This window comes from Sapajus apella, unplaced genomic scaffold (assembly GCF_009761245.1).
Source record: "Sapajus apella isolate SASKATOON/1434 unplaced genomic scaffold, GSC_monkey_1.0 scaffold6, whole genome shotgun sequence".
Classification (NCBI taxonomy): domain Eukaryota; kingdom Metazoa; phylum Chordata; class Mammalia; order Primates; family Cebidae; genus Sapajus; species Sapajus apella.
Window position 1 is genome coordinate 47,645,546 of NW_022436946.1, and position 24,710 is coordinate 47,670,255.

Sequence of the window (24,710 nt, forward strand, 5' to 3'; positions counted from 1 at the left end):
TCTGCCAATAAATCTGTTGTGCATTTAATCTCATCTTGTCATTTGTTTCTCAAAGGAGCAAAACAGACACAATATTTGATGATATATTTGATAATATTTGATGACATAATATATTTGATGACCTATTATATCCTCATAATAATATAAAATAAAATTTTAAAAGCAATCAATGTTTGCATAGTACAGATACACATTTGTAAATATACAACAATATGAGAGAGAATATTTGAATAACAAATATCCCAACCGACATGTCTCAGGTGGTATATATTTATAGAGTGTGATGGCACACACCTACTTGATTTAATTTTACTATGCATTGGTTAATATTCCCTAGAATATTCAAAAACGTTTAATTTTTTAAAACTATTATGTACATAGCAATGTATTTGGTAGAACAAAAACAAGAAAATTTAGCTTTCACTATGAGATCTGAAACAAAACATGATAAAACTGTCTCTGGGTGATGTCCTCATGATGTTCATCTTTTAACTAATAACAAAAATCAAAACTTGAAGCACATTCACTGATTTGTAGCTGAGTCATTTACAGGGCAATACAGAGCTACTAAAGACCACAGAAGCATATTCTGGCCAGCTGTTTTCTTGTGGGTACATTTTGATAACAACAAAATATTGAATAAAATGGCAACAAGAAGGTTAAAATCTGCATGTCTCCTCACATACTTTTTAACATTGCTGATTTATTTTTTTATTATTGCACTTCTTAAAGAATTTATTTTAAACAGCTCAATAAATAAACAGAAACAATGCAGTTTAAAGAATGGCATATCAACATTTTAAATTTGAAGTATCAAAACTGGGAGAGAAATTAATTGGTATGCAAAATATTTTTATCACACTTATCTTAGTCATTTGATGACAATTATAAATGATTGCTGTTTTACATTGATAGCATAATAAGACAGCAGATTTGGTTGCATTAACCATCACTATTTTAATTTATTTGATGCATTGACCAAACTGCATGTTTCCTTTAATTTCAGGAAAAATTCCACCACTTGTACACATACATTTTCCATGGAGCTATTCCTACCCCCCTCCAAAGTAACACTTATGTCTTATAAAAAGAGACTGTCAATAAAAGAAAAAATTCTAATAACAATGACCAGTCAAGTTCAATACCAGTCAAGTAACGAGAGTTCATATGCATTTCATCTAATGATGTGAGGATAAGTAACATAGTATACAGAGAAAATTAAGAAAGAAAATAGATATCCTCTTAATAATAACTTCACAGAAAGGCCCAAAATATATGTATTTGATGACTATGCAGATACCTTATTCAAACTGCTACTGGGAGTGTGAGGACAGCCTCCAGAGTCTGCACCTTTGCATACACCACTGTGTTCAGTGGGTCACACTTCTAATAGGCTGCTTAACAATAAATACAGTAAAATAAATATAGCAAATATTAGCAATAAATATAGTAAACTTTTGGCATTTTTTTTAGGACTTTATACATGTTTCACACTAAAAAGGAATTACCAAATAGGCTACAGTTTTTTTTTTTTAAAGAAGACTAACAAAGCTGAACTGAGGTACACTGCTTTACTAAGCAAGCAAGACAAGGCTACATTTCTTAAGGAAAGAAAAAATAGTTCAGGTTATGTTCTCCACATTAATGCAAAGTTACTGCTTCCAAATTCAAAGCCAAGTTAGAAGAAAAGTAGTATATGTTTAAAAATCTATGACATGGTTGCTCAGAAGGACATAAAATTCTGCAAAAATCTATATTACATTTTAACATTCATACATATATGAATATATATAAATATAACATATATATATATGAAAGTTAGAATGTGGATTTAGATACATTTTATGTATAAAAACAAAATAAAGCCAATTTATATTTATTAATTTTAGCTGTTGAGATAATCTTAATAGTTTAAAAATGAATATGATAGAACTCAATGTTTCCTTGTTTAGTTACAATAAAATGCTTGATATCTTTGAAGTGTGAATAAATTATGGCTGATAAAATATTAGAGGCTCATATTTAAAAATTCTACGTTTGTTTTTAGTATTACTGTTTTCACTAGATGGGTTTTTTTCAGGGGATGGGTAGAAGGGAGGAGGCTATATATTCTGAAAAAAGACTAGTATATCAATCAATAGTGAGATTCAATTATATTTAAATTCTTAAACAGATAAGTCCAAATAACTTTCTGGTAATTATTATTGATTTAAAAACATAATAAGTAATAGCATGGCACACACTGGAGAGTGTATAAACTGGTCCAGAAATTTTAGAAGACAATTTAAAATTATCTAATAAAATTTAATTGCATCTATATTTTCACCCAGCAATTATTCTGCACGTAGCTCATTTTTAACCCGTCCCCTATTCTCCCAGCCCAATGACTCAAATGACCCTATTCCACTTATTTTTCACCCGCAGGGAGAAATTCAATCCATATTTTCACTGTCCAGCACCTCACAGATCCCTTCACTTCCTATCTAATTTCTATGGTTTGGTATTATGATTATTTGTTTATAAATACCTGCATCACTTTTCCCTCTTATTCTCCATCTGGTCTCTCAGAGAAATTAAACTCAACTATTTGCTGACTTAACTGTCATTCTGGGTTTAGCAGGATACTGTTAACTGAACTTACTTAACATTTATGGCCCCTAATCACAAGTGGGCTATAAACCCAGACCATGTTCTATATTTCCCTAGAATATTCACTTTCTCACTTTCCAAAATGATAATTTTGCTTTTATTGCCCCTTCTCAAACCTTCTAAATTTTTCTTCCAATTCAACATCATTTCTGCTGGTATACTCACTTCAGTTTTCACTAACAAAATGGAGAAAATGAGTCAAGATCTACTCAGTTGCCCTGCCCAAATTTGCCCATCTACCTGCATCTGAATTTTCATACTCTGCCTTTTCTTTTCTTACAAGGGAAAAACAAATCCCTGCTTCTAACCAAGACTAACTCCCTCTAAGCGTCCTTTCCTTAGATTTCAGCTTTGCAAGTATGTCCACTCTTTTCTGCAAATATTAATTTTCCCTCATTACTGGAGTATTTATACCTGTATATAAATATGCCTTAAAAACTCAACATTAAAAAAAAATTCCATGTCTTTATGTGTCTCTTCAGGTTCATTTCTATGGTATCCTAAATTGAAACCCCGTCAAAACAGCTGGTTAGAACTGATGCCTCTTCTCTCTCACCTCACATTCCCTCAATACAGCCCAGCTTAGCTTTTGTCCCGACCACTCCAGGCAGACAATTGTATTAAGGTCACTAAGAATGCTTACGTGTCAAATGAAAATAATTAGTTCTCCAAACTTACCGTAATTAAGCAGTGCTCATAGCTTGATTTGACAAAACTGACCACTGCCCTTCTCAAAACGCTTTCTTCTCTAAGCTTCCTGAAATCAGATTCTTTTTTCTTTTTCCTTCTACCTTACTTCACACCTTCAATCATCTTTGCTTCTCTTTTTCTTCCTAATTTTTAAGGTCACTCTTTGGACTTCCTCTATGCACACTATGTCCTTGGATGATCTCATCGAGTTTCTTAGCTGTAAGTATTATCTATGTGCTAACAACTCACAAATTTATTCTATAATCCTTTCACCTGAGTTTCAAGTGCATAAAACATTACCCATCTCAAAATTCTTCCTTCACAAAATAATTCCTTCCTTTATTCAACAAATACTGACTGAGTGCCTATTAATGAGCCAAATACTGTTAAAGGCTCAAATAATACAATAGTGAACAAACCCACATATTTCCACTTGGATATCTAATAGGCAATTAAAATATAATGCATCAGAAGGATATCCTTAATTTTTTCATCCCAAATTGTGAAAGAAAGATAACCTATCAGCGTGCTGAGTTCTTTCTTTCCCTCAGATGCATGTTGCTTTTTCCATCTTAAGAAGTTTGCACTTATTCCTTCTACCTGAGATGCTTTTCTGATAAATCTTTGCATGGCTACTTATTTCTTATCCTTTAAGGACTTATTCCACATATAATTTTCTTCCACAATGCTATCTAAAGGGCCCTCCACTCTCCTAACTCACTTTCCATCTTCTGATCCTAATTTGCTTTCTTTCATTGTTTACATATTCTACATACCACATAGAAGGTGAACTCTATCTCATCCACCACTATAGCTCTATTCCAAAACAGTGCCTGAGACATAACAAACTTTAAATAAATGATAAATTAATGTAAGAAAACATTAAGCAAGCTGTGTATACCATAAGATCCTAGTTATAATAAAATATGTACAAGGGCACAGAAAATTTATTATGAATAATTTTCCAAAGTAATCAAAGCTAACATTTGACCAGTTAATTTAAAAAATTAAGGCACATATACTTCAAATTTATATGTTAATGTAAAACATCTAATTGTAAATATATTCCTAAATGTATTAATGTAGAGCCAAGACCCTTTTCATGGGTCTGCTGATTGGAATTCCTCTTGTTTTGCATAAGTTCCAAACATGATGGATTATCTATGATTTTCAACTTGTTTCTTTTAAGTGAAACAAGAATAAAGAGATAATTACAAAGTACCTTTGTCATTTTTTTCATGCAGTCATTTGAGTTTTCATAGAAACAATGTTATGCTTGCACTTGTATTTAACTATTTTATGTGATGTTTAATTGAATTATAAATTAGTAGGTACAACAAGCATAACTGGTTATAGAAAAAATAATACTGACTTTTAAAAAAAATTATAGTTTAGGTTCTGAGGTACTTGTGCAGATCATGAAGGATTGTTGCATAGGTACACACATGGCAAGGTGGTTTGCTGTCTCCATCCCCCCATCACCTACATCTGTCATTTCTCCCCATGTTATCCCTCTCCAACCTCCTCACCCTCTGTAGTCCCTCCCCTACCCCTCCCACAACAGACTCCAGTGTGTAATGCTCCCCTCCCTATGTCCGTGTGTTCTTATTGTTCAACACCTGTCTATGAGTGAGAACATGTGGTGTTTGATTTTTTGTTCTTGTGATAGCTTGCCGAGGATGATGGCTTCCAGATTCATCCATGTTCCTACAAAGGACACGAACTCATTGTGTTTTATGGCTGCACAGTATTCCATGGTGCATATTTGCCACATTTTCTTTGTCCAGTCTATCATTGACGGGCATAATACTGACCTTTTTTAAGAATACCAAACCATGGAGTCAAAAGAAACATGACAGTAGCCTACTGATGGTGAGTTTTCTGGTTTCTGTGGATGTCAATCTGTATATTTTAACCAGTGGATACAGAGCTTTGGTTACTCTTACCAAAGTTAAGGGAAGGAAGGTTGAGAGCATTTCTACTGGTCCTTAAAATGATAATTATCATTTTCTTTGCTTGGTATGTCAATTAATGGAAAATTTTAATTTTCTTCCACATATTTTTATAGCTTACAAATTTTCTACAGCATCATCTATATAATAAAATATAAATAGTAAATATTCAAATTATGATGTTTTTAAAAATGAATAAGTAACATCTATATTATTGAGATTTTCACTGTTTCAAATTTTAGTTAAAATAACATTTAGTAAGATTTTAAAATCAAAAAAACTATGCAAATTTTTGTCGGTTAAATTTATGTACACCTGCCTTAGGGGCTAGAGAAGTTCATATTTTAAAGATATCTTGCAGTCTTTCATTTATCACTTATTCATTTCCCTTTTCCTTTTGATTTAGTAAAAAAGTTGGAAATAGGAATACATATTTGAAGGCTGCAAGTGAAACCTGAGAAGTTTATTTTATAGACAACATTTAGCAAGAGTAATATTTTGCTTGAAAGCCAGAACCAGAATTCAAATTAACATCTCTTCTCCCAAGGTATTACTCCTAAGATGCCTGAGACATGTGCTATGGAGCCAGAGGCTGTTCTGGAATGACTGCTGAGAAACAAGGGCACTAAAGTATGCAGTAATTCTTTGACATTCAACACTACTTAAATTATCTCAGTTTCTGGAGTCATTTAGTCTAGGTGGCCAAAGAGGTTGACTAAGTCTTTTTCTCTGAAGGATTGTAAACCTATGCTCCCAAAAGTCTGAAATGTTTTTCTCCATTTCTGAAACAAACAGAAAACTGAGCCATTATAGAAATGGCTTATAAAATTACAGAAACAATTTTTCAGCTTCCAGTTTTTTGTTGGACCTCTCTTCTTTTAAGGTATTACCATCATCTTAAATACTTCATGTTTGCAATGAATACCATCTCCCTTTCAAGCCACCTGCTTTTCCAATAGCCCCCTTTCTGTGAAAAGCATTAGAGTCCTCCCAGTTACCTATGCTGCAAAACTCTAAGGCCTCTTTTATCTCTGATTATCCTCCCCTACCTCAAAAAGATCTTCCCATTCCATCATTCCTTTGAGCCCCCTGTGCTCTGTATCAGTCCTTATTAATGCAGGCTTGAATTGCTGCTTCCTACTACCTGCTGGAATGTGTCTGATGCATTCGCACAGAGCCACCAGATGTGTCTTTCTAGAAGCAGGACAGAGCAGGAAAAGCACTAGTTATCAAGTTAGAAGGACGGATCTTAAATGCTCAGCCTCAACCTTACTAATTAAATAAGTAATAACCTTACTAATTAAATAAAATAAACTTCTCAGGTTTCATTTGCAGTCTTCAAATATGTATTCCTATTTCCAACTTTTTTACTAAATCAAAAGGAAAAGGGAAATGAATAAGTGATAAATGAAAGACTGCAAGATATCTTTAAAATATGAACTTCTCTAGCCCCTAAGGCAGGTGCACATAAATTTAACTGACAATTAAATGTCCTTGGGCAACATTCTAAATATACTGGCACCTCAGTTCCATCATCTGTAAAGTAAGAAATAATGCTTATCTGAGAGCATTTGTGTGAGACTTAGAATTAGTGTAAGACAAACATCTTTACATAATCAACACAAATTGCACGATATTTAGCAATGAATGGTAAATGATATTACTTTTATTGCACTCTCCTGTTCTAATATCTTTAATGGATTTCCATGATCTTCCTAGATGGCCTTCCTACTCTGAACAATTTTTATCAAAATGCTATTTTATGTTCATGTTTATAGTCAAGATCCAGTTTGAGCCCTATCTCCCCCCAAATTTCTTTCCCAATGACACCAAACTGTCAAATTTGTATAACATCCATAGCAGGGGTGACCTGTACTTGATGATGCTACAATAACAATAAAAAATATTTATTATTATCAATTTAGCTTTACGTCAAAAGATAGAAACATCAAATTCTCTTTGTATAGGGTTGGTTAGTTTGTTTTGTGAGACACACTCTCTCTCTGTCACTGAGGCTGGAGTGCAATCGCATGATCATGGCTCCCTGCAGCCTCAACCTCCTAAGATCAAGTGATCTTCCCACCTGAGACTGCCAAAGAGCTGGAACTACATGGATGTGCAACCATGCCAGGCTAATTTTTTCCATTCTGTTTGTAGACAAGGAGTCTCACTACATAGCCTATGCTGGTCTTGAACTCCCGAAATCAAGCAGTCCTCTTACCTTGGCCTCCCACAGTGCTGGGATTACAGGTATGAGCCTCCAAGCCCCCTTGGGGTAGGTTTTCATATTGTGAGTAGATCCATCTAGTCACTTCTTTTTTTTTTTTTTTTTTAAGTAGATTAAAGCCAACTCTGCACGTTCTCTCTGGCGGCCACATATATTTGGTTTTTACCAAGACTGTTATCTCCTCTATTTCTTACAGTGCAATTATATACATGGATTTATAGACACTGCCCTGTCCTTCACTCCTTAGCAGTACCCAGAACTTGAAAGTTACTGGAAGAAAGTGGATAAATTTACCAAGAGCCAAAGAAACTCCTAGGAGAAAAACAATCAAGACCACAATCCAGGCCACCTTTGAGGGACTGAGAATGCTCAAGTAGATTTAGATAAGAGAACACAATTCTCAGCTGAAAGTGAGTACAGTATAGACAAGGCCTGAGAGTTTCACAAAAGAGCAGGATCTGGAAATAGCTTTTGACTGACATGGGACTCCTAACTCAGACACTATGGGCAGACTCAGGGGCGTCTTTTGTTGCATAAACTAAAGAACCAGATAACTGAAAATCTGGAATAGTGGGAGTCCAGGTCAATTTGAGAGTAAATTTGAGCCCTGATTCTAGTGGTGAGTGACCAGACAGGATGTGGGGAGACAATTTGCAAAAACGGCCTTCAACACTCAAGGCAATGGAAAAAAGAAGGAACAGAGAGAACCATTTGACTGCCATGTTTTCAGCAGAAATACCAGGAGCCCGAGTATGGCACTAACTCTAGGATTGTGGTAGCACTTTTTGGAGTACTTCAAATTGGCAGCAGCTATGAAATTCTCTAGCTTGAATAGAGTATGTATGTGCTGAGCATCTTACAATGAAACCTGTGGTTCTATCAACTAGCATGCTAGATATGATCATGTTTCTGAGTTTCTTTATCACAGGAATATAGATTTTTTTCCAAGTCCAGTGAGGTAACTACAAAGGAAGTGAACCATTCTTCTTGTTAATTGGGCACATAACATTCTCATGTTGTGTCTTTATGTATAGTTATAATTACAGCCTAAACAAAAAGTAGATAAATGCTCATCTAAATGCATTGTTTTCTATACACATTTCCCACTATGTGATAGCATTTTTTTTCAATGATTTAAGGCTATGTTTCACTTTTCTTATTAAACTGATAATTCTTCAAGTGCAAACATCATGTAATCTATTTATTTATATTTTTCTTATCCTTCACATGATATAATACCATACACTACATAGAGTAGACGTTCAGTAAATATTTGGAGAATGAATGAATGAATATCAATACATAGGAATTTTTTATGGAGGATTGATTTGGTACCATTTCAACATCTGTGTCTGTTTAATAATTTTACTTTCCTCTTCTGGTTCAATTTGGTCACAGGGTATTCTGAAGATTAATGAATAAAATATGTATGAGTTCTTTTAGAAAGGCAAATGAAAGATCAACATAATATTTCCTCTCTGCAAAACAAAGTTGGAGAATTCCTAATATCCTTTAGGCAAACTCACCTAAAAACTCTTCATTTCATTTTTGTCTGAAACATTCTTCTGATTTATTAATGTGGATTTAAAAAGTATTGGCTAAGCATATCTTGGAAATTAGTGCATCAGATTAAATTCTTGACCATTTCTTAGGCCTTTAGATCACAAAACTGCATAGGCTACACTTTTTCAATTTTGTCTTTCTAATGTAAATATAATTACTTAAATAACAGTGTCATGAAAAAAAAAATCAACAATTTGATATTAAAACTAGCTATGAATCATGTTCATTCATTCAGTTAATCTCATCCAGACCATTAAAACAAGCAACGACCTACTCTTAGATTTAAAAGTAAATAAATATTTATACAATTACATTCTTATTCAATTGTCACATTTGTATAAATGAGGATCAAAAGATCCTTTGAGAATGATGAACTGTACTCAGAACATAATAGCACTTGCACTAATGTGTAGAAATGGCACATTTGTGCAGAAATTAGCACATTTATCTTGAAACAAATGGATGTCATTTGTGGAGGATCCACTACTGGCCAGGCATTGTCTTCAGGTCATGTCAAAATTATATATTTAACCTTTACAGTGACACTGTGATGTAGGCTGGTTTCTTGAATAGCTAAGGCAACTGAGGCTCAGAAATGTTAAACTGTTAGCAGAAGTTTACAGAGGAATTAATAAACAGACTGTTTTCAAGAGTTAAGTGATTCTGATTACAAAGGTTTTGCTCTAAGGTGGAAATAGAATAGTTTTCCATGGCATGCATAAAAAACCTAAGAAAAATCCATCATTTAATTCTGTGTCCAACAAGCCATCTTCTTAACCCATAAACAAAATGATCTGCCACTGAGAAAAAAAAATGAATGACACATACCATTTTCATAAACTTCTAACTCAAATATCTGTTAAATAAGGATACATTATTCTAATAGCACATTTCAAATCATTGTAATTGGGCTCATTTTTAAGCTTGAATCTAGAAGACTACTAGACTCAAGTTTAAACACATTCTGTATGAAAGCTTCTCATGATTGCATCTAACACACACACACACACACACACACACACACACACTCACATGTATGACCCAAGTATCTACTACAGTGATTTTGCATACAACAGATGATAAATAATGCTGAAATAATGAATGGATTAATTAAACTACAAGCACTCTGTCAAATTCTATGCCATAAGTCACGGGGCCTTTAAGATATGGCAATAATACAATTATTAAAAGCCAACTAGGTTTTCAACATTTTATATGTGAATTCATTACCCCTTTTGATCCTTAGGACAACTCACTAAAATGTATTTCTTCTATTTGACAAGGGAGGCTCAAAGAGGTTAGGTAACTTGCCTAAAGTAACAGCATTAGAGAGGTTTGGGAATGAGATTCAGATGTGGCTTCTGACCTCTATTTATGAATTTAGTCTGTAAGGAAAAGAAATAAGAAGGTTTAGTAGACCAACTGGCTACCAACTTACACAAAACTGGTGTGAAATTCTATAAGGTTAAAAAAGAAGCACAAAATCTAACAGCATATCAAAAGTAATTTTTTTTCTGGTTTCCAATTCATCCTGCTCAACTTTTTACTTTAGATGCTTAAGGATTATTTTATATTTAATTCTGACAATAGTTAAGGTATCTTACTTTATATATAATCTGGCTATTCTACATATCTGCATCTATAAAATGAGGACGATAACTGCCCCATGATGTCATGAGTTAATAACAGGGAGAGAGCAGTAAAATGCAGTAAGCATTAAATACAATTCACAATTACGTTATTTATATTGGATGTCAAATACAAATAGTAACATTTGCTAGTAGCTAGACTCAAAATTTGTATAAAGTAATTGTTTGCGTCACTATTCCTAGGGCTACTGTACAATTCCTAACTTCCTTAAAATTCATATTATTTGTATATGCATATGCTGTTATTTCTAATAACAGAGCTGAGTACGTTTTTGGATCAATTAGGCAGTAGAAATTCTACATTGGTGAGATTCAGAGGTAGATAATTTAAAACAAAAATAATGGATATATCTACTGAGGCATATATTTATATTAAAACATCAGAGGTAGAATTATTGTGGACTATATGTAATATAAATTCTATTGTATGCTAAGTTCTTTATGATAGATTTTGGCATCTCTATTTTTAAATAAAATTTTTCTAAAATTGAGCATGACCAAAAAAAGCTGCAACGTGTTCATTATAAAGCACAGTAGAGAAAATTGTTAAATTTCTTACGGACACACTGAGTCTAAAATTGATGCAATCTACAGTTAAGTGTGCTATATGTTTTTTAATAAACATTTTTATAGTTTATAGCTAATATTTAATAACAAAAATATGCCAAAATGTGATATCCTACTTAACGATGGTTAAACTTGTGATGTTTTACTTTATGATGTTGCAAAAGCCATATGCGAAAAGTAGAAATTGTACTTCAAGTACCCATACAACAATTCTGTGTTTCACTTTCCATAAAGCATTCAATAAATTCCATTAAAGATTCAACAATTTGTTGTAGAATAGGCTTCGTGTTAAACGATTTTGTCCAAACGTAGGTTAATGTAAGTATTCTGAGCATGTTTAAAGTAGGTAAGGCTAAGCTATGATGTTAGGTACTTTAAGTGTATTAAGTGCATTTTTGACTTGTGATATTTTCAACTTATGATGGGTTTACAAACATGCAACCCGGTCATAAGTAAAAAAGCATTTGCATATATTGAGTGTACTGAGGCTATATTTTATAAATGTTTATCCTATTAATATAGTGACCAGTGACACTGTCTTTCTAGTTAGTAAATATGCATATAGATATGTGTAGATAGTATAGTTTAGTACATAGATAAAATGAGTATGAATATGATTAAATAGATAAATATGAACATTGCTTACTATTCACAAAAGTGCCTGCTATGGTTTGAGTGTGCCCCTTCCAAAATTCATGTTAAAACTTAATCTCCAATAAAACAGAATTAAAAGGTGAGGCTTTTGAGAGGTGATTAAGTTGTCATCACTGCATTAAGCACTCATGAAAGAGATTAGCATCCTTATAAAAGAACTCCAGGTTGAAAGTAACACTCTCTTGCCCTTTGGTTTCTCTCACCATGTGGGGACAGGGAGTTTCTGCCCTCCAGAGAATATAACAGATTGCCATCTTGAAAGCAAACAGTTGCTTTCACCAGACAGCAATCCTGCCAATATCTTGATCTGGGCTTCTTGGCTGCCAGTACTGTGAGATAAATTTTTGTTTCTTATTAATTTAGTTAGTCTCAGGTATTCTGTCATAGCAGAACAAACATACTAAGCTATTACCTAAGATAATATGAATTTATATATAAATAAGAATTAGATATTTTATATATTTATTTTCCTCTTATTTATATTTACATAAAATCATGTAAGTATTCAATTAAATGCAAAATTTAAAGACTAGTGGATCCAAAGTATTTTTTATCTGGTATCAATTTTAATTTTTTGGGGGGGAAAGCCAAAAGCAAATTCCAAAAATTATTCATAAAATTGAATTAATACAGGAAAATCTATAGTTTTAGTAATTGCCACCAATCTACTCCTTCGGTTCATCCCAAATACAACAGTTAGCTTAGTTTGGTGTATTTTACCCTGAATGCAAAACAAGTAGCCAGAAAACATATTTTATGCATTTTAAAAATAGATCCACTCTTCCTTCTATGATAAGAATGTATTTTAGTTACAGTAATAAACTTCCTTAGCTAGAACTTTGCTGTAGTATATTATGAATATTTAAATAATTCTTATTTTTATGCCTCAATTCCATCTCTTATTCCTTTTTAATAATTTCAACCAGTATTTTATGCTCTTTGATTTTCTATGTTAAATGTAGGCGATTTATAATTATTTGTTAATTCATTAGCATGAAAATATGTTATCCTAGATTTAGATCCCATTGTTTCCCAATCCACTCCTTTAACCTATGACATTGAACATTACGCCAAACTTGCTGTTAACTTCATTCTAACCTGAGTGTGTACTCCAGTGAAATAATCCATCGCTTATTTTCTTGACCATGTTGTATTTCCTTTACTTTGTGCCCTGTAATTGCTTTCTGAAGTTCAATGCCTTGTTACCTCAATAACTCCCTTGGTATTTTTGTTTTTCAAGGTCACATTCACTGCTTTTAAATACTCTACCTTGATGCCACAGTCCAGATCCAGATGTAGAGTCTTAAATCTCAGAATGTTGCCAGTTCTCAGACTCTACAAAGTTGGACGTTGTACTCTTGTCTGGGCATTGGGCATCACCTCTTCTGGGTGTCCCTGACATTGACTATCACTTGAGGGGCCCTCCTTCATGAACACTACAAATTTCTGTCTACTTAGGCTTCCTCATCATTGATGATTGGTCACGTCTACATAAAACTATATAGCTGTTGAAGGAGGGTTCAGGATATGCCACCCCAAAATATGCCACATGTAGGATCATATATGTATGTGTGTGTGTGTGTGTGTGTGTGTATGTGAGAGATTAGTATATATGACACTATATATGATTAGTATATATGATACATGTGATTATATCACATATATAGAATCCTACAAGTGGCATATTATATATATATATACATATAATTTTACATTTTTATATGTTATATTTCTATATCTACCTGCACATAATTTGGCACTCCTAAAAGCCTAAATCACTTTTCCTTTGTCTTGTCACTTTTCTAAAAATATATTGTTCGTTATTAAAATGCTATATAAGCCCAAGCTCTAACCACCCCCTGAGCTATTCACATCTGAGTTCTTCATTGTGAGTGGGTACTGCATACTGCAATAAACTTCTGTTATTTTTTTCATGTTAGTCTGTCTTCTGTCAGAGACTCCAGACAATGGACAAACCTGACAGGTAGAGGAAAGTGTTTTGGTTTATTTTGCTCGCCTACTTTGAGACTTGAGAAAATTGAGTGCAGAAATGTATTTATCCTTTACAATTTTGTGTTGCATAATCTTGTATCAATGCTTTGAAGATAAATTTTGCTCTTCAGGGTGAAGGGAAAAAAATTCTCTTGATTTAGCCTTACTTTTTCCTAACGGAAAATTTGAAAATTGACCTATAAAAATACCATGACCATTAAGACAATGCTTCACTGCAACTGCCATTTTTCATGTAAAATACAATTACTTAAAATAGAAATTCCATCTTTTTATCAACTTTAGATAAATGCTGCTTATTTAATCTGTCAATGAGAAAAGGCAATTAGATGAAATGTTCTGTTAATAAAACAATGGTGGTTGTTAGATCATCTCAATTATTTGTATTTAGATTTAACTTGTAGCTTAGTGCATCTTAGAAGATTAATAGGTACATAAAGTAAAGAAATATAGTGCCACTCTGTTATTCATGCTCCATGCTCCATGTCCTTTTACCATTCACTAAATCAAGTACATATAAATGTAACAAATGTACTTATGAGTTCATTACATACTCTGAAATATGCAAATATTTCTGCCATATTTTATTGTATTATTGACCCCAAAATGTTTCTTCTGTGGTAAAGACGAAAATAAGGTTAGTTATAACATTTATGTTAATAAATGTTGTGAAATGTTACACATTTTTGACAAAATACTAAGAAGTTATGTACAATTCCTGGTGAATATATGTGTGTCTCTTGCTACCTTAAATGATCGCAGAAAACAAGAAATTTTAACAAGAATTTTCAGGAAGACAGGAAAGAAGAATAAAAAAATACAAAATTAAGAAGTAATCAACATTATATTTTAAACATAATTTTTGTACCAACAAAGATTGAGATGTGGTCAGAAAAATAATTACTATATTCTGATTTTGTCAATTCCCTTAGTACCTTGATAAAATAGATATACTGTCTTCATCAGCAAATTCTGACTGCCTAGTATCAAATCTTGTGTGTTGCATACAATACACACAGTATTAAAACTGATTTTAAAACAGTAGTTAATTCATTATGTTGCTATTGTTTTTGTTTTTTGTTTTTGAGACAGAGTCTCACTCTGTCATCAGGCTGGAGTGCAGTGATCTTAGGTCACTGCAACCTCTACCTCCCAGGTTTAAGTGATTCTCCCGCCTCAGCCTCCTGAGTAGCTGTGATTACAGGTGTGCACCACCACACCCAGCTAATTTTTGTATTTTTAGTAGAGATGGGGTTTTATCATGTTGGTCAGGCTTGTCTCAAACTCCTGACCTCGTGATCTGCCCACCTCGGCCTCCCAAAATACTGGGATTACAGGCATGAAACACCACACCCAGCTTCTTTATTCTTTTATTTACATGATTTAGTGCAATATAAGATGAAGCCAAGTTTTTCAAAATGCTTCAGTGATTTAAAAAGTGTCAAATTGTTTTGATCCATTACTTGTCAAAATCTTATATTTATATTCATTTCAAATGAATTAAAGAAAAACAGCTACAATTAATTAAGACAAGCAAATAGCAGCAAAGGTGGGCTTGCAGTTCTAGCAGTAAATGAAAGTGTGCCTGTTCATACTTTATTTCCCTATGGTACTATTTCTATTGCCTTTTCTAAAAGATTTTTAGAAAACTTCTTTTACTTTTTACTTATGTACCTACTAATCTTCTAAGATGCCCTAAGCTACAAGTGCATTTCTTTTTGAGATGGAGTCTTACTTTGTCATCCAGGCTGGGGTTTAGTCACCCAGGCTGTAGTTAGATGAACACTGCTCCCTTCAGCCTCAACTTCCTAGGCTTGAGTGATACTCCTACCTCAGCCTCCCAAATAGCTGACTGTAGGCCTGCCCCACCACACTCAGCTATAAAAGTAAATATTTATACAGTAACAAATGATTACTTGTGTCCCGTTAGTGAATGAGTTAATTTCCTGCTGTAAGATGTACATAAAAGATGTCAATCTTTAATTAAAGATACTTAAATAAAAAAGGAAATTATAAAGTCTAACGGCGGTGGTCTATTGTTATAAAGAAATAATTGTTAGGAGGGCTTTAAACTAAAGAGCTTCTGCACTATCATCAGAGTGAGCAGGCGACCTACAGAATGCGAGAGAATTTTTGCAATCTATCAATCTGACAAAGAGCTAATGTCCAGAATCTACAAAACACTTAAACAAATTTACAAGATAAAAACAACCCCATCAAAAAAGTGGGCAAATATATGAACAGGCACTTCTCAAGAAAAGACATTTATGCAGCCAACAATCATATGAAGAAAAGCTCATCATCACTGGTCACTAGAGAAATGCAAATTAAAACCACATTGAGATATTATCTTATTCCAATTAGAAGGGTGATCATTAAAAAGTCAGGAAAAAAAAGATGCTGGAGAGGATGTGGAGAAATAGGATTATTTTTACACTGTTGGTGGGAGTGTAAATTAGTTCAGCTATTGTGGAAGACAGTGTGGTGATTCCTCAAGGATCTAGAATCAGAAATACCATTTGACCCAGCAATCCCATTGCTGTGTATATACTCAAAGGATTATAAATTATTCTACTATAAAGACACATGCATATATATGTTTATTGCAGCACCATTCACAATAGCAAAGACTTGGAACCAACCCAAATGCCAATCAATGACAGACTGGATAAAGAAAATCTGCCACGTATACACCATGGAATACTATGAAGCCATAAAAAATGATTAGTTCATGTCCTTTGCAGGGACATGGATGAAGCTGGAAAACATCATTCTCAGCAAACTTACACAGGAACAGAAAACCAAACACTGCATGTTCTCACTTATGAGTGGGAGTTGAACAATGAGAACACATGGACACAGTGGGGGAACATCACACACTAGGGCCTATTGGGGGATGGGGGACTAGGGGAGAGATAACATTAGGAGAAATAACTAATGTAGATGATGGGTTGATGGGTGCAGCAAACCACCATGGCATGTGTATATCTACGTAACGAACCTGAACATTCTGCACATGCACTCCAGAATTTAAAGTATAATAATAAAACACACACACACACACACACACACACACACACCTCATAAACATTCTCCCTTCCTTTGTAAAAAGAATGAGAACTACTCTTCTAACTTACTATACTTTCACTATTTAATCAAAAGGATTTCTAATGGCCAGGCATGATGGCTCATGCCTGTAATCCCAGCACTTTGGGAAGCCAAGATGGGCAGATCACCTAAGGTCAAGAGTTGGAGATCAGCCTGGCCAACATGGTGAAAACCCATCTTTACTAAAAATACAAAAATTAGCTAGGCATGGTGGCACGTGCCTGTAATCCCAGCTACTTGGGAGGCTGAGGCACAAGAATCTCTGCAAACAGGGGAGGCGGAGGTTGCAGTGAGCGGAGATGGTATAACAGCACTCCAGCCTGGGTGACAGAGCAAGACTGCAGCTGAAAAACAGTTGAGACTAGCTTCATTGCATCTTCCAAATGATTAGATATCTTGATAATAAAGTACAAGAGGATAAATAAAATGCTCTCCAACATGTATTTGGGGAAATGAAAGGAACTAGTGATTAGAACAGAGATGTAATATGATTTAAATTGATTAACAAATACATTTATTCAATCAGGCAGTCACTCCCTCAGAATGAGCTCCTTCAGACATTAAATTAGGTATAGGGACTTCAGAGCTGACAATATCTAGTTCTTGCTTCATAAGAGCTAACAGTCTATGAGAAAGTGTTGTAAAAACAAACTAAAGCACTACAGTCAACTTTCAACATGGAACTATACATAAAGTGCATAAATAAAGGACCACACATAAAATATCTGGAAGATTCAGGGTACATTCAGTATAAAAGGTAACAGAAGACTTGAAAATTAGAGTATGAGTAGGAATATGCCAAATATTCAAAAAAAAGATAGGTGGTTCAAACAATGGAAGTATCCTATGCTGGAATAGATGATACATGATGAGTAATGACACATCAAAGGTGAGATGAGGGGGTAGCTTGGAGCAACAGAGAATAAGCAAATATGAGGCAGGACAAGTTGGAAAGAGCCAGATCATAGAAGGCTTTTTAGGTTTGGCAAATGAGCTCAAATTACCCCTAGTAAGTGATGAGAAGCCATCAGTAAAGTTCTGAAAAAAATCATAGTAAAAAGAAGGTGAATGTAGGAGAGAGACATTAGGAGTAGGATTTCAATGAGGAAACTATTACAATAGCCAGGGGAAAGATCATAACTAAGATAAAGCTCCATGTTGAAAAGATGAATGTAGTTAAGAAAAATACTGATACAGTAAAATTGACAGTGCTTAATGATTTTTGAGGAGAATGCAAATGGAGAGAGCAGTTGGTGTTCAGGGTTTAAACTTCTAAAACAGTAATATCCCTATAGATATCCAAATGACATAGTCAACCAATATGGTTATTATTGATTTGTGTAATAAATTTATATAATCAGCACAAGAAAAATGGTATTGATAATTACTAAGCTACTGGATGTATTACAGGTATGGTGGTATTAATATGCATATGTATACTAGAATCACTGAGAAGGATTTCTGGGATATAGGTAGATGGTTTAAAATGTACCCTGAGATGTTTGTATCTGATTTGATTGTCTTGATTTGAAATTGCTGTAAACTCAATAAATCAATTATAAGTATCACCATCATCAGGCTCTGACTGATACTGGTTCAAAACTGAATTCTCATCTTTTAATAAGTATAAAGACAGACAATATCTGGGCAGAGGACTGGGGGAGATGTTATCTGATTGTTCAGTAAAAGACAGTAATAATGCTCACTGAAAGATATTTGCACACCTTCAGGAGCATGAAAAGATGGGAACAAAAGACAGAGCACTAACTTGATGGCATTGTGTGGGAATGGAAAAAAGTGGGATATCACATGTTAAAAGAAAATCCTCATGTGTAAAAGAAGAGTGTTGAGCTTTATTTCTTCCTACTTAACTAGATCCGGCTTGGAAGTATTGTGTGAGTTGGTTTCTTTGTTGGGTTTATACCAAGTAAAACTAAAATTTTTACTGAGTTACTAACATTAACATCTTTAATATGATGACCCAAGACCGTAGAGAAAGAAACTGCAATTGCAGGAGAAGTGGCTTTGTATTCAGTAGTCATTTAACTGATGAACAGTTATCTCGAGGGCCAATTAAAATCCTAACTCAACTAGAAAAACTCTCATGAATCCAATTTACTGTTTCCTTTTATAGCTCAAACATGAAGAAAGGATGTCAAAGTCTAAGCACTATGATCTTATACAATGGCAAATGATTACGATACTGATAATAATAGGTCTTGCTCCAAGCACTAGAGACTTTGCTGATAATCCCATTTTTTTATGGGACCATAGGGGGAAAAAAGAACAAGGGATACATAAACACTGAGATCTCATGCACTGACTGAAGGGAATGTTGCCAATACCACAATGCCAGGCTATAAGTCTTTATTCTTTTTTATCTAACTAGAATCCTCTTAATTTACTGACTATATTCATGGTGGAAATAGCCTATTGATTTCTTTTCCTAAACATTTAATGACTTGTGAAAATGCTTACAATTTTAAATAGAAAAAAGAATACTTATATAAGACATAAATATGGTAATATTTTAATATAGAACTCAATTGTTTTTTTAATAATTATATGCTATTTTATAATTAAGAATTAATGTTATATAATGAAAATATTTTGTAATTTTTGTATTTTTGCATGTTAAATGATGAAAAAATTTAAAAATATATTAATTTTCCAAAAGGGAATTGTGAAAACGAAATCAATATTTTGAAAGAAACTTTTATTTTAATGACAAACCTCATATCTACTTTAGATTTAAGGACTATACCAAAGGGAAGAGTATTGCAATGAAAATTCTTTTAAATCATTCAAAATCCGTGGTTTATATACAATTCCCAGGATTTTTAATAGACACATTTTTTTCATCAGTCCATTTTTATTTTAACATTCTTCCCCCTCCCAAGAAATCATCTGCCAGTTCAACAGGGCAGGACAGAAGAGGAATAGACTCATGGCTAGAAAGATAGAACCCAAATCTGTAATGATCCTAATACCTTGTCTCCTTTTCCATGTTGTAGAGATTAATTCCTTCTAAGAGCTTCTACCTTGGAAATTAATACATTATTCCTTGTACTTTTCTGTCTTTCAATAGTTTACATAAGTTACCAGAAATAAACTTCATTTCAGGAGATAACGTGTAAAGTCCTAGAGGGACTCACACAGCTACACACAGACTACCCAAGTGAAATTGGATAATTTTTATGATTCTGATACATAAAGGGGAACACTAATCCTTGGACTTATTTATCTGTGGAAGTCAATATATAAAAATGTAAAATCGTCCTAACAGCTACTGATTTACTTTTATAAAACCATTTAATAATAGTATTGAAAATAAATAAGATATTTATGCTGAGATCAAAGAATTGTAAGAAAGATACTATAGAAAAGGTATAGAAAAAATATTCCGGATCATAACAACAATTTAAAGGATAGTATGCATTGTAATATAAAAAACCACATTGTCTTAAGTTTCAAAAGTTTGATACACCATATTTAAATTGGCAATAAAATATAACATGTATAATTTTTTCTAGATTGCATTTCATTTTAAATCTGGCTCCACTTTGAAGGAAAATATTTTCATTTTTAAATTATTTAGGTATTTTCCTCCCAATACAATTATCAAACATATCGTAAGTTAAAACCGAACTACAAGAACTGGTCAACTATCTCCATATGCAAAGGAATAAAATTCCCCTTATAGTGTTTCTTTTAAAAAAATTGATATGGATATATTTTCAAATTCTAGTATGTTATTTTTCTCTCAAACAGAAAGCATATTTTTCTTTCCATTAGAAAGTTGATGCCTTTAGGCTAACCATTTCTTCTTCATAATCTCTACAAAGGCACTTAATTTGTATTACTAAATCTTCTAAGGGGAAAAAAAATCAAATTTTCCTTTTATCCTTGCAATATCAAAAATATGCTTTGATGCCCATTGAAACAACTAATGGAAAAATTACAATTATAATAGAAAAAGCTTTTCCACATGTAATGATAGAGGACATTTTTGTTAATAAATTATCCATTTAGACTAATACTCATTAAAAGCAAGTGGTAATTACCTATGAAATGTAAATATTACCCGACCGCTAAGCTATTTCCTTAATTATAGTGATACTTTGGTCTGTAGAAAATTTATTTAATGAGAAAACATCAGGCATTTAAAAAATAATATGATATATACTTACCTGGTCTGATAAGGTAGCCACTAGTCACATTTGGCTACTACTGAGCAAATATGACTGAAATGTGACTACTCTGAGTTAATATGCATGATGTCAAATACATACCATCTTTCAAAGACTTAGGAAAAAAGAATATAAAATGTCTCAGTCATAATTTTTAAATATATTACTTATTTTAAAAATAATATTTTTACATAGTAGCTTAAATTAAACTAATAACATTGATTTTTACCTTTTGGAGGGTAAGTTTTGTACACAGTATAAGAAAAGTTAAAATTATGTATGCCTTGCCATTAGATTTTCAATGTAAGCATTGGTATAAACAACTAAAGTTGTTTAGCATAAACAACAAAGTTATACAAGAGTATATCCTTCTTTTACAGCTTATGCATTAGTGCAGTTTCTAGGTTTAAACAGGGACTTGAAAATGACAAACATGGTTATTGATTAGTCTTCAGCCTTAAAGAATGAGTAAGCTCAGGGGAGAATTTTGTTTGACATAAGTCATTTGCATAACATATGATATCAGAAAGCATCATGTTGAAGCGTGTTCATAATTGGTAGGTGAGATCAGAAGAATAACTATCAGATTAATGTCTTCTTTTCAGTCTCTCATTTCCCATGTAGGGCACTAATTATATAAATTCCTATGTTGTAGTATCCTATTGATAGTTGTAATGCCTTTTAAGATGCTTGGATGGAAGCATAAATTTTTCATATAAAATTGATTTAGAAAATTGTTAATAGAATTATTTGCATTGTAGTTCTGATATTATGCTTTTAATATCAAACAAGTAAACCAAAGTTTGGACCCAGAAGTTAATATGTATACAATACTATTTAGAAACACACAAACTGATCTTTAAGTGGTATTCATACCGTCATAAATCCATCCAGCAAACCTGAATCGGGTTTCGGAGGTGCCTGCAATCGTTCCATCGACCACTTTTCAATGATGGAGGAGACTTGGGTATTTTCTGTATTTAATATTCTGAACCCTGTCATATTAACACCACTGTATCTGTAGGGCTCAACATCAAGAGCAAAGAGGTCCTGAAAGGCAAATGTTATTGTGTTATTATCGACAAAGTATCTTCACAGCATGTATTACTGAAATAGTCACTTATTCTTGCCTCCCTTAGGTCACTTAGCATCATCGTGTCAAGTGACGTTAAACATCACAAATCACCAAGATTCAAAGAGACTGTCATCATGCTTTGGCATTGCAGAGATATATCCTCTGTATGTAAAATTCTGTGTATATATTTTATTCTAAAAACACCAGTAAAACAATGGGCTATCCCATAACTTAACATCTAAGACTTGCAATAGCTTTCTTTTCTGTTAAGGATAGTTTGCCCTTATTTTATGTATTCACCCTTATTTTGTGTATTCATATTTTACTTTAATTTTTTCTTTGCCCTGCTTCGCTTCCTTGCCTGGTTATTGTTATTTTTAAAATTTTGTTTTGTCAGTGTTTGTTCCTTTCTTTGATTGTTGTTTTGGAAAGCAGGTCACAAAATACGGCTTCTACCTAATGAAACTATGTGAAAAGTGTGGAAAAAATGTTAAGAAGAGTAGTCGTTTTGGTTGCAGAAACAATGCAGTTCTTTTATCTCACGTCTCACCTAGGAACTTCACCTTAAGTTCCTAATAAACACTTTCTTTCTGTTGTCCTTTCTAGTCTGCATATAGTGAATGTTCTTGCTCTGCCCTTTAGCTTTCTCAGGAGACATGAGGCCAAAGCTATCATGGGAATGGATGCCACCATGAACACATGCAACATGTGGGAGTTTTGCCCTCTTTCTAGTTGGCATAGCTAACTCTCAGATATTATGGACAATATTGAGAATCAAGGCAAGATTAATGCCATTGGTTCTATGAACAGCTTGCCTCAGACTTATACAGCTACACAGGCGAGATAATAGAAATACAATTTAGTGGAAAGCAGCTGGCATTGGCCTGAGTTGTGGTCTGTGCTATGAAAAACATAAGGAATCTTTAGGGTTTTTTTTTTTTATGTTTACAATCTAGCCAAGGAGATAGAATATATTCAAGGAGTAAATAAATAATGCACGGCAATGTATGCTAATTGGTAAAAGAGTAGAAATCATAAGTCCAAAAGAAGTCAGAAGCAAAGCTGGTCACTTTCAATTTTCATGGTCTAGAAAAACTTCACAGAGCAGATGTGGTCTTAGCTGTCATGGGGCTCAGAACATGCCACCCCCAAATATGGTACTTGGCTATAGGAAATTGAGAAGACACAGAAGCAGGAAGATCACTCTGTGACCTTATCCCACCTTTCTCCCTTGAAGTGGGCCATAAAAGAATTCTCTGACCTACCTCCAGAGAAAGGATTTTATAAGACTCTTACTCCAGAGGGATCCTGCCCTATACCTGGAGGTCAAGAGGAATCTGAACAACTTGGCTTTGCTAAGTTTTCTCGATTTATTGCCATTAGATCATAATTTCCCTTTGTTCAATCTTTTTCCTATGTAATGATCTACTCTTTTCAAACCAAAACATAAAAATAGCCAGATTTTACAATTTCTTTGAATCTTCATTTCTGATGGCTTCTGTGTCACATAAAATTTATGTTAAATTTTTACGTGTTTCTCTTGTTAACCTGCTTTTTGTTATAGAGATCTCGGGCCTGAACCTCATGATGCATGAGGAAAAGAAATCTTTGCTCCCCTATAGCTGCCATTAATAATGACTAGGCTATTGATTGGCAAAAAGATAATTCAAAGTGTGAGTGGAAACACAAAAATTAGAAGACATAAAACCTAATCAGGAGACTGATCTACATCAGTTCAGCTATAAAAGAGAATTCATAAAGGAGAATAGTAGCAAAAGGAAATGGGAAATTTTGGTTAGGATCAAAGTATAAAGGCCTTTAAACACAGGCCTATGAGTTCTATGTATCTTAATCTAGTTGTTTCATTTCTTTTCCTATTGAGAGATAGTTTTGATTTCCTCAAAATCTTATGCTTATGCTGGAGCTGAGTTGTAACAGCATTAAAATATAATTTGCTGATAAGGGAATGCTCTCACTCCCTCTCCACCTGCCCACCACTAAGTCTCTTACAAGCTGCAAAATTTGTCTTCTGGAAATAATGTAGAGATATAGCAGAGCCAGCTTTTGTATTTATAAGTAAAATACATCTTACTGCATGAATAATCTCCTTTGGAGGTAAGAGTTGTCATCACAGGAAGCTATTGCAATCAATTACATATCAGTAATTTGATCTGGTAGCTTCAAGACTCCTAGAAGCAATGAGACTAACTAGAAGAATTTCAAGTTAACAGAGAAAATATTGGTTTGACTGGTTGTTAGGGGAATGGAGAAGATAGATGCTAGAGACATTACTAAGGAAAAATCAGTAAAATTTTGATGGTGATATAGGAGTCAACAAAAGCAGCAGGAACTTTTAAGATAATCAGGAGGCGGTCA

The 24,710-nt window shown here is 33.5% G+C and overlaps 1 protein-coding gene across 7 annotated transcripts in view; it reads right to left on the reverse strand.

The window, feature by feature from the left end:
* GRIK2 (glutamate ionotropic receptor kainate type subunit 2) overlaps window positions 1–24,710 on the reverse strand; it is a 728,978-nt gene that overhangs the window by 393,814 nt on the left and 310,454 nt on the right. For all 7 annotated transcript variants that reach the window (XM_032275168.1, XM_032275169.1, XM_032275170.1 and 4 more), the window contains one exon: window positions 22,136–22,309. In XM_032275168.1, the coding sequence (XP_032131059.1) occupies window positions 22,136–22,309 (174 nt within the window). The remainder of the gene's footprint in view (window positions 1–22,135; window positions 22,310–24,710) is intronic.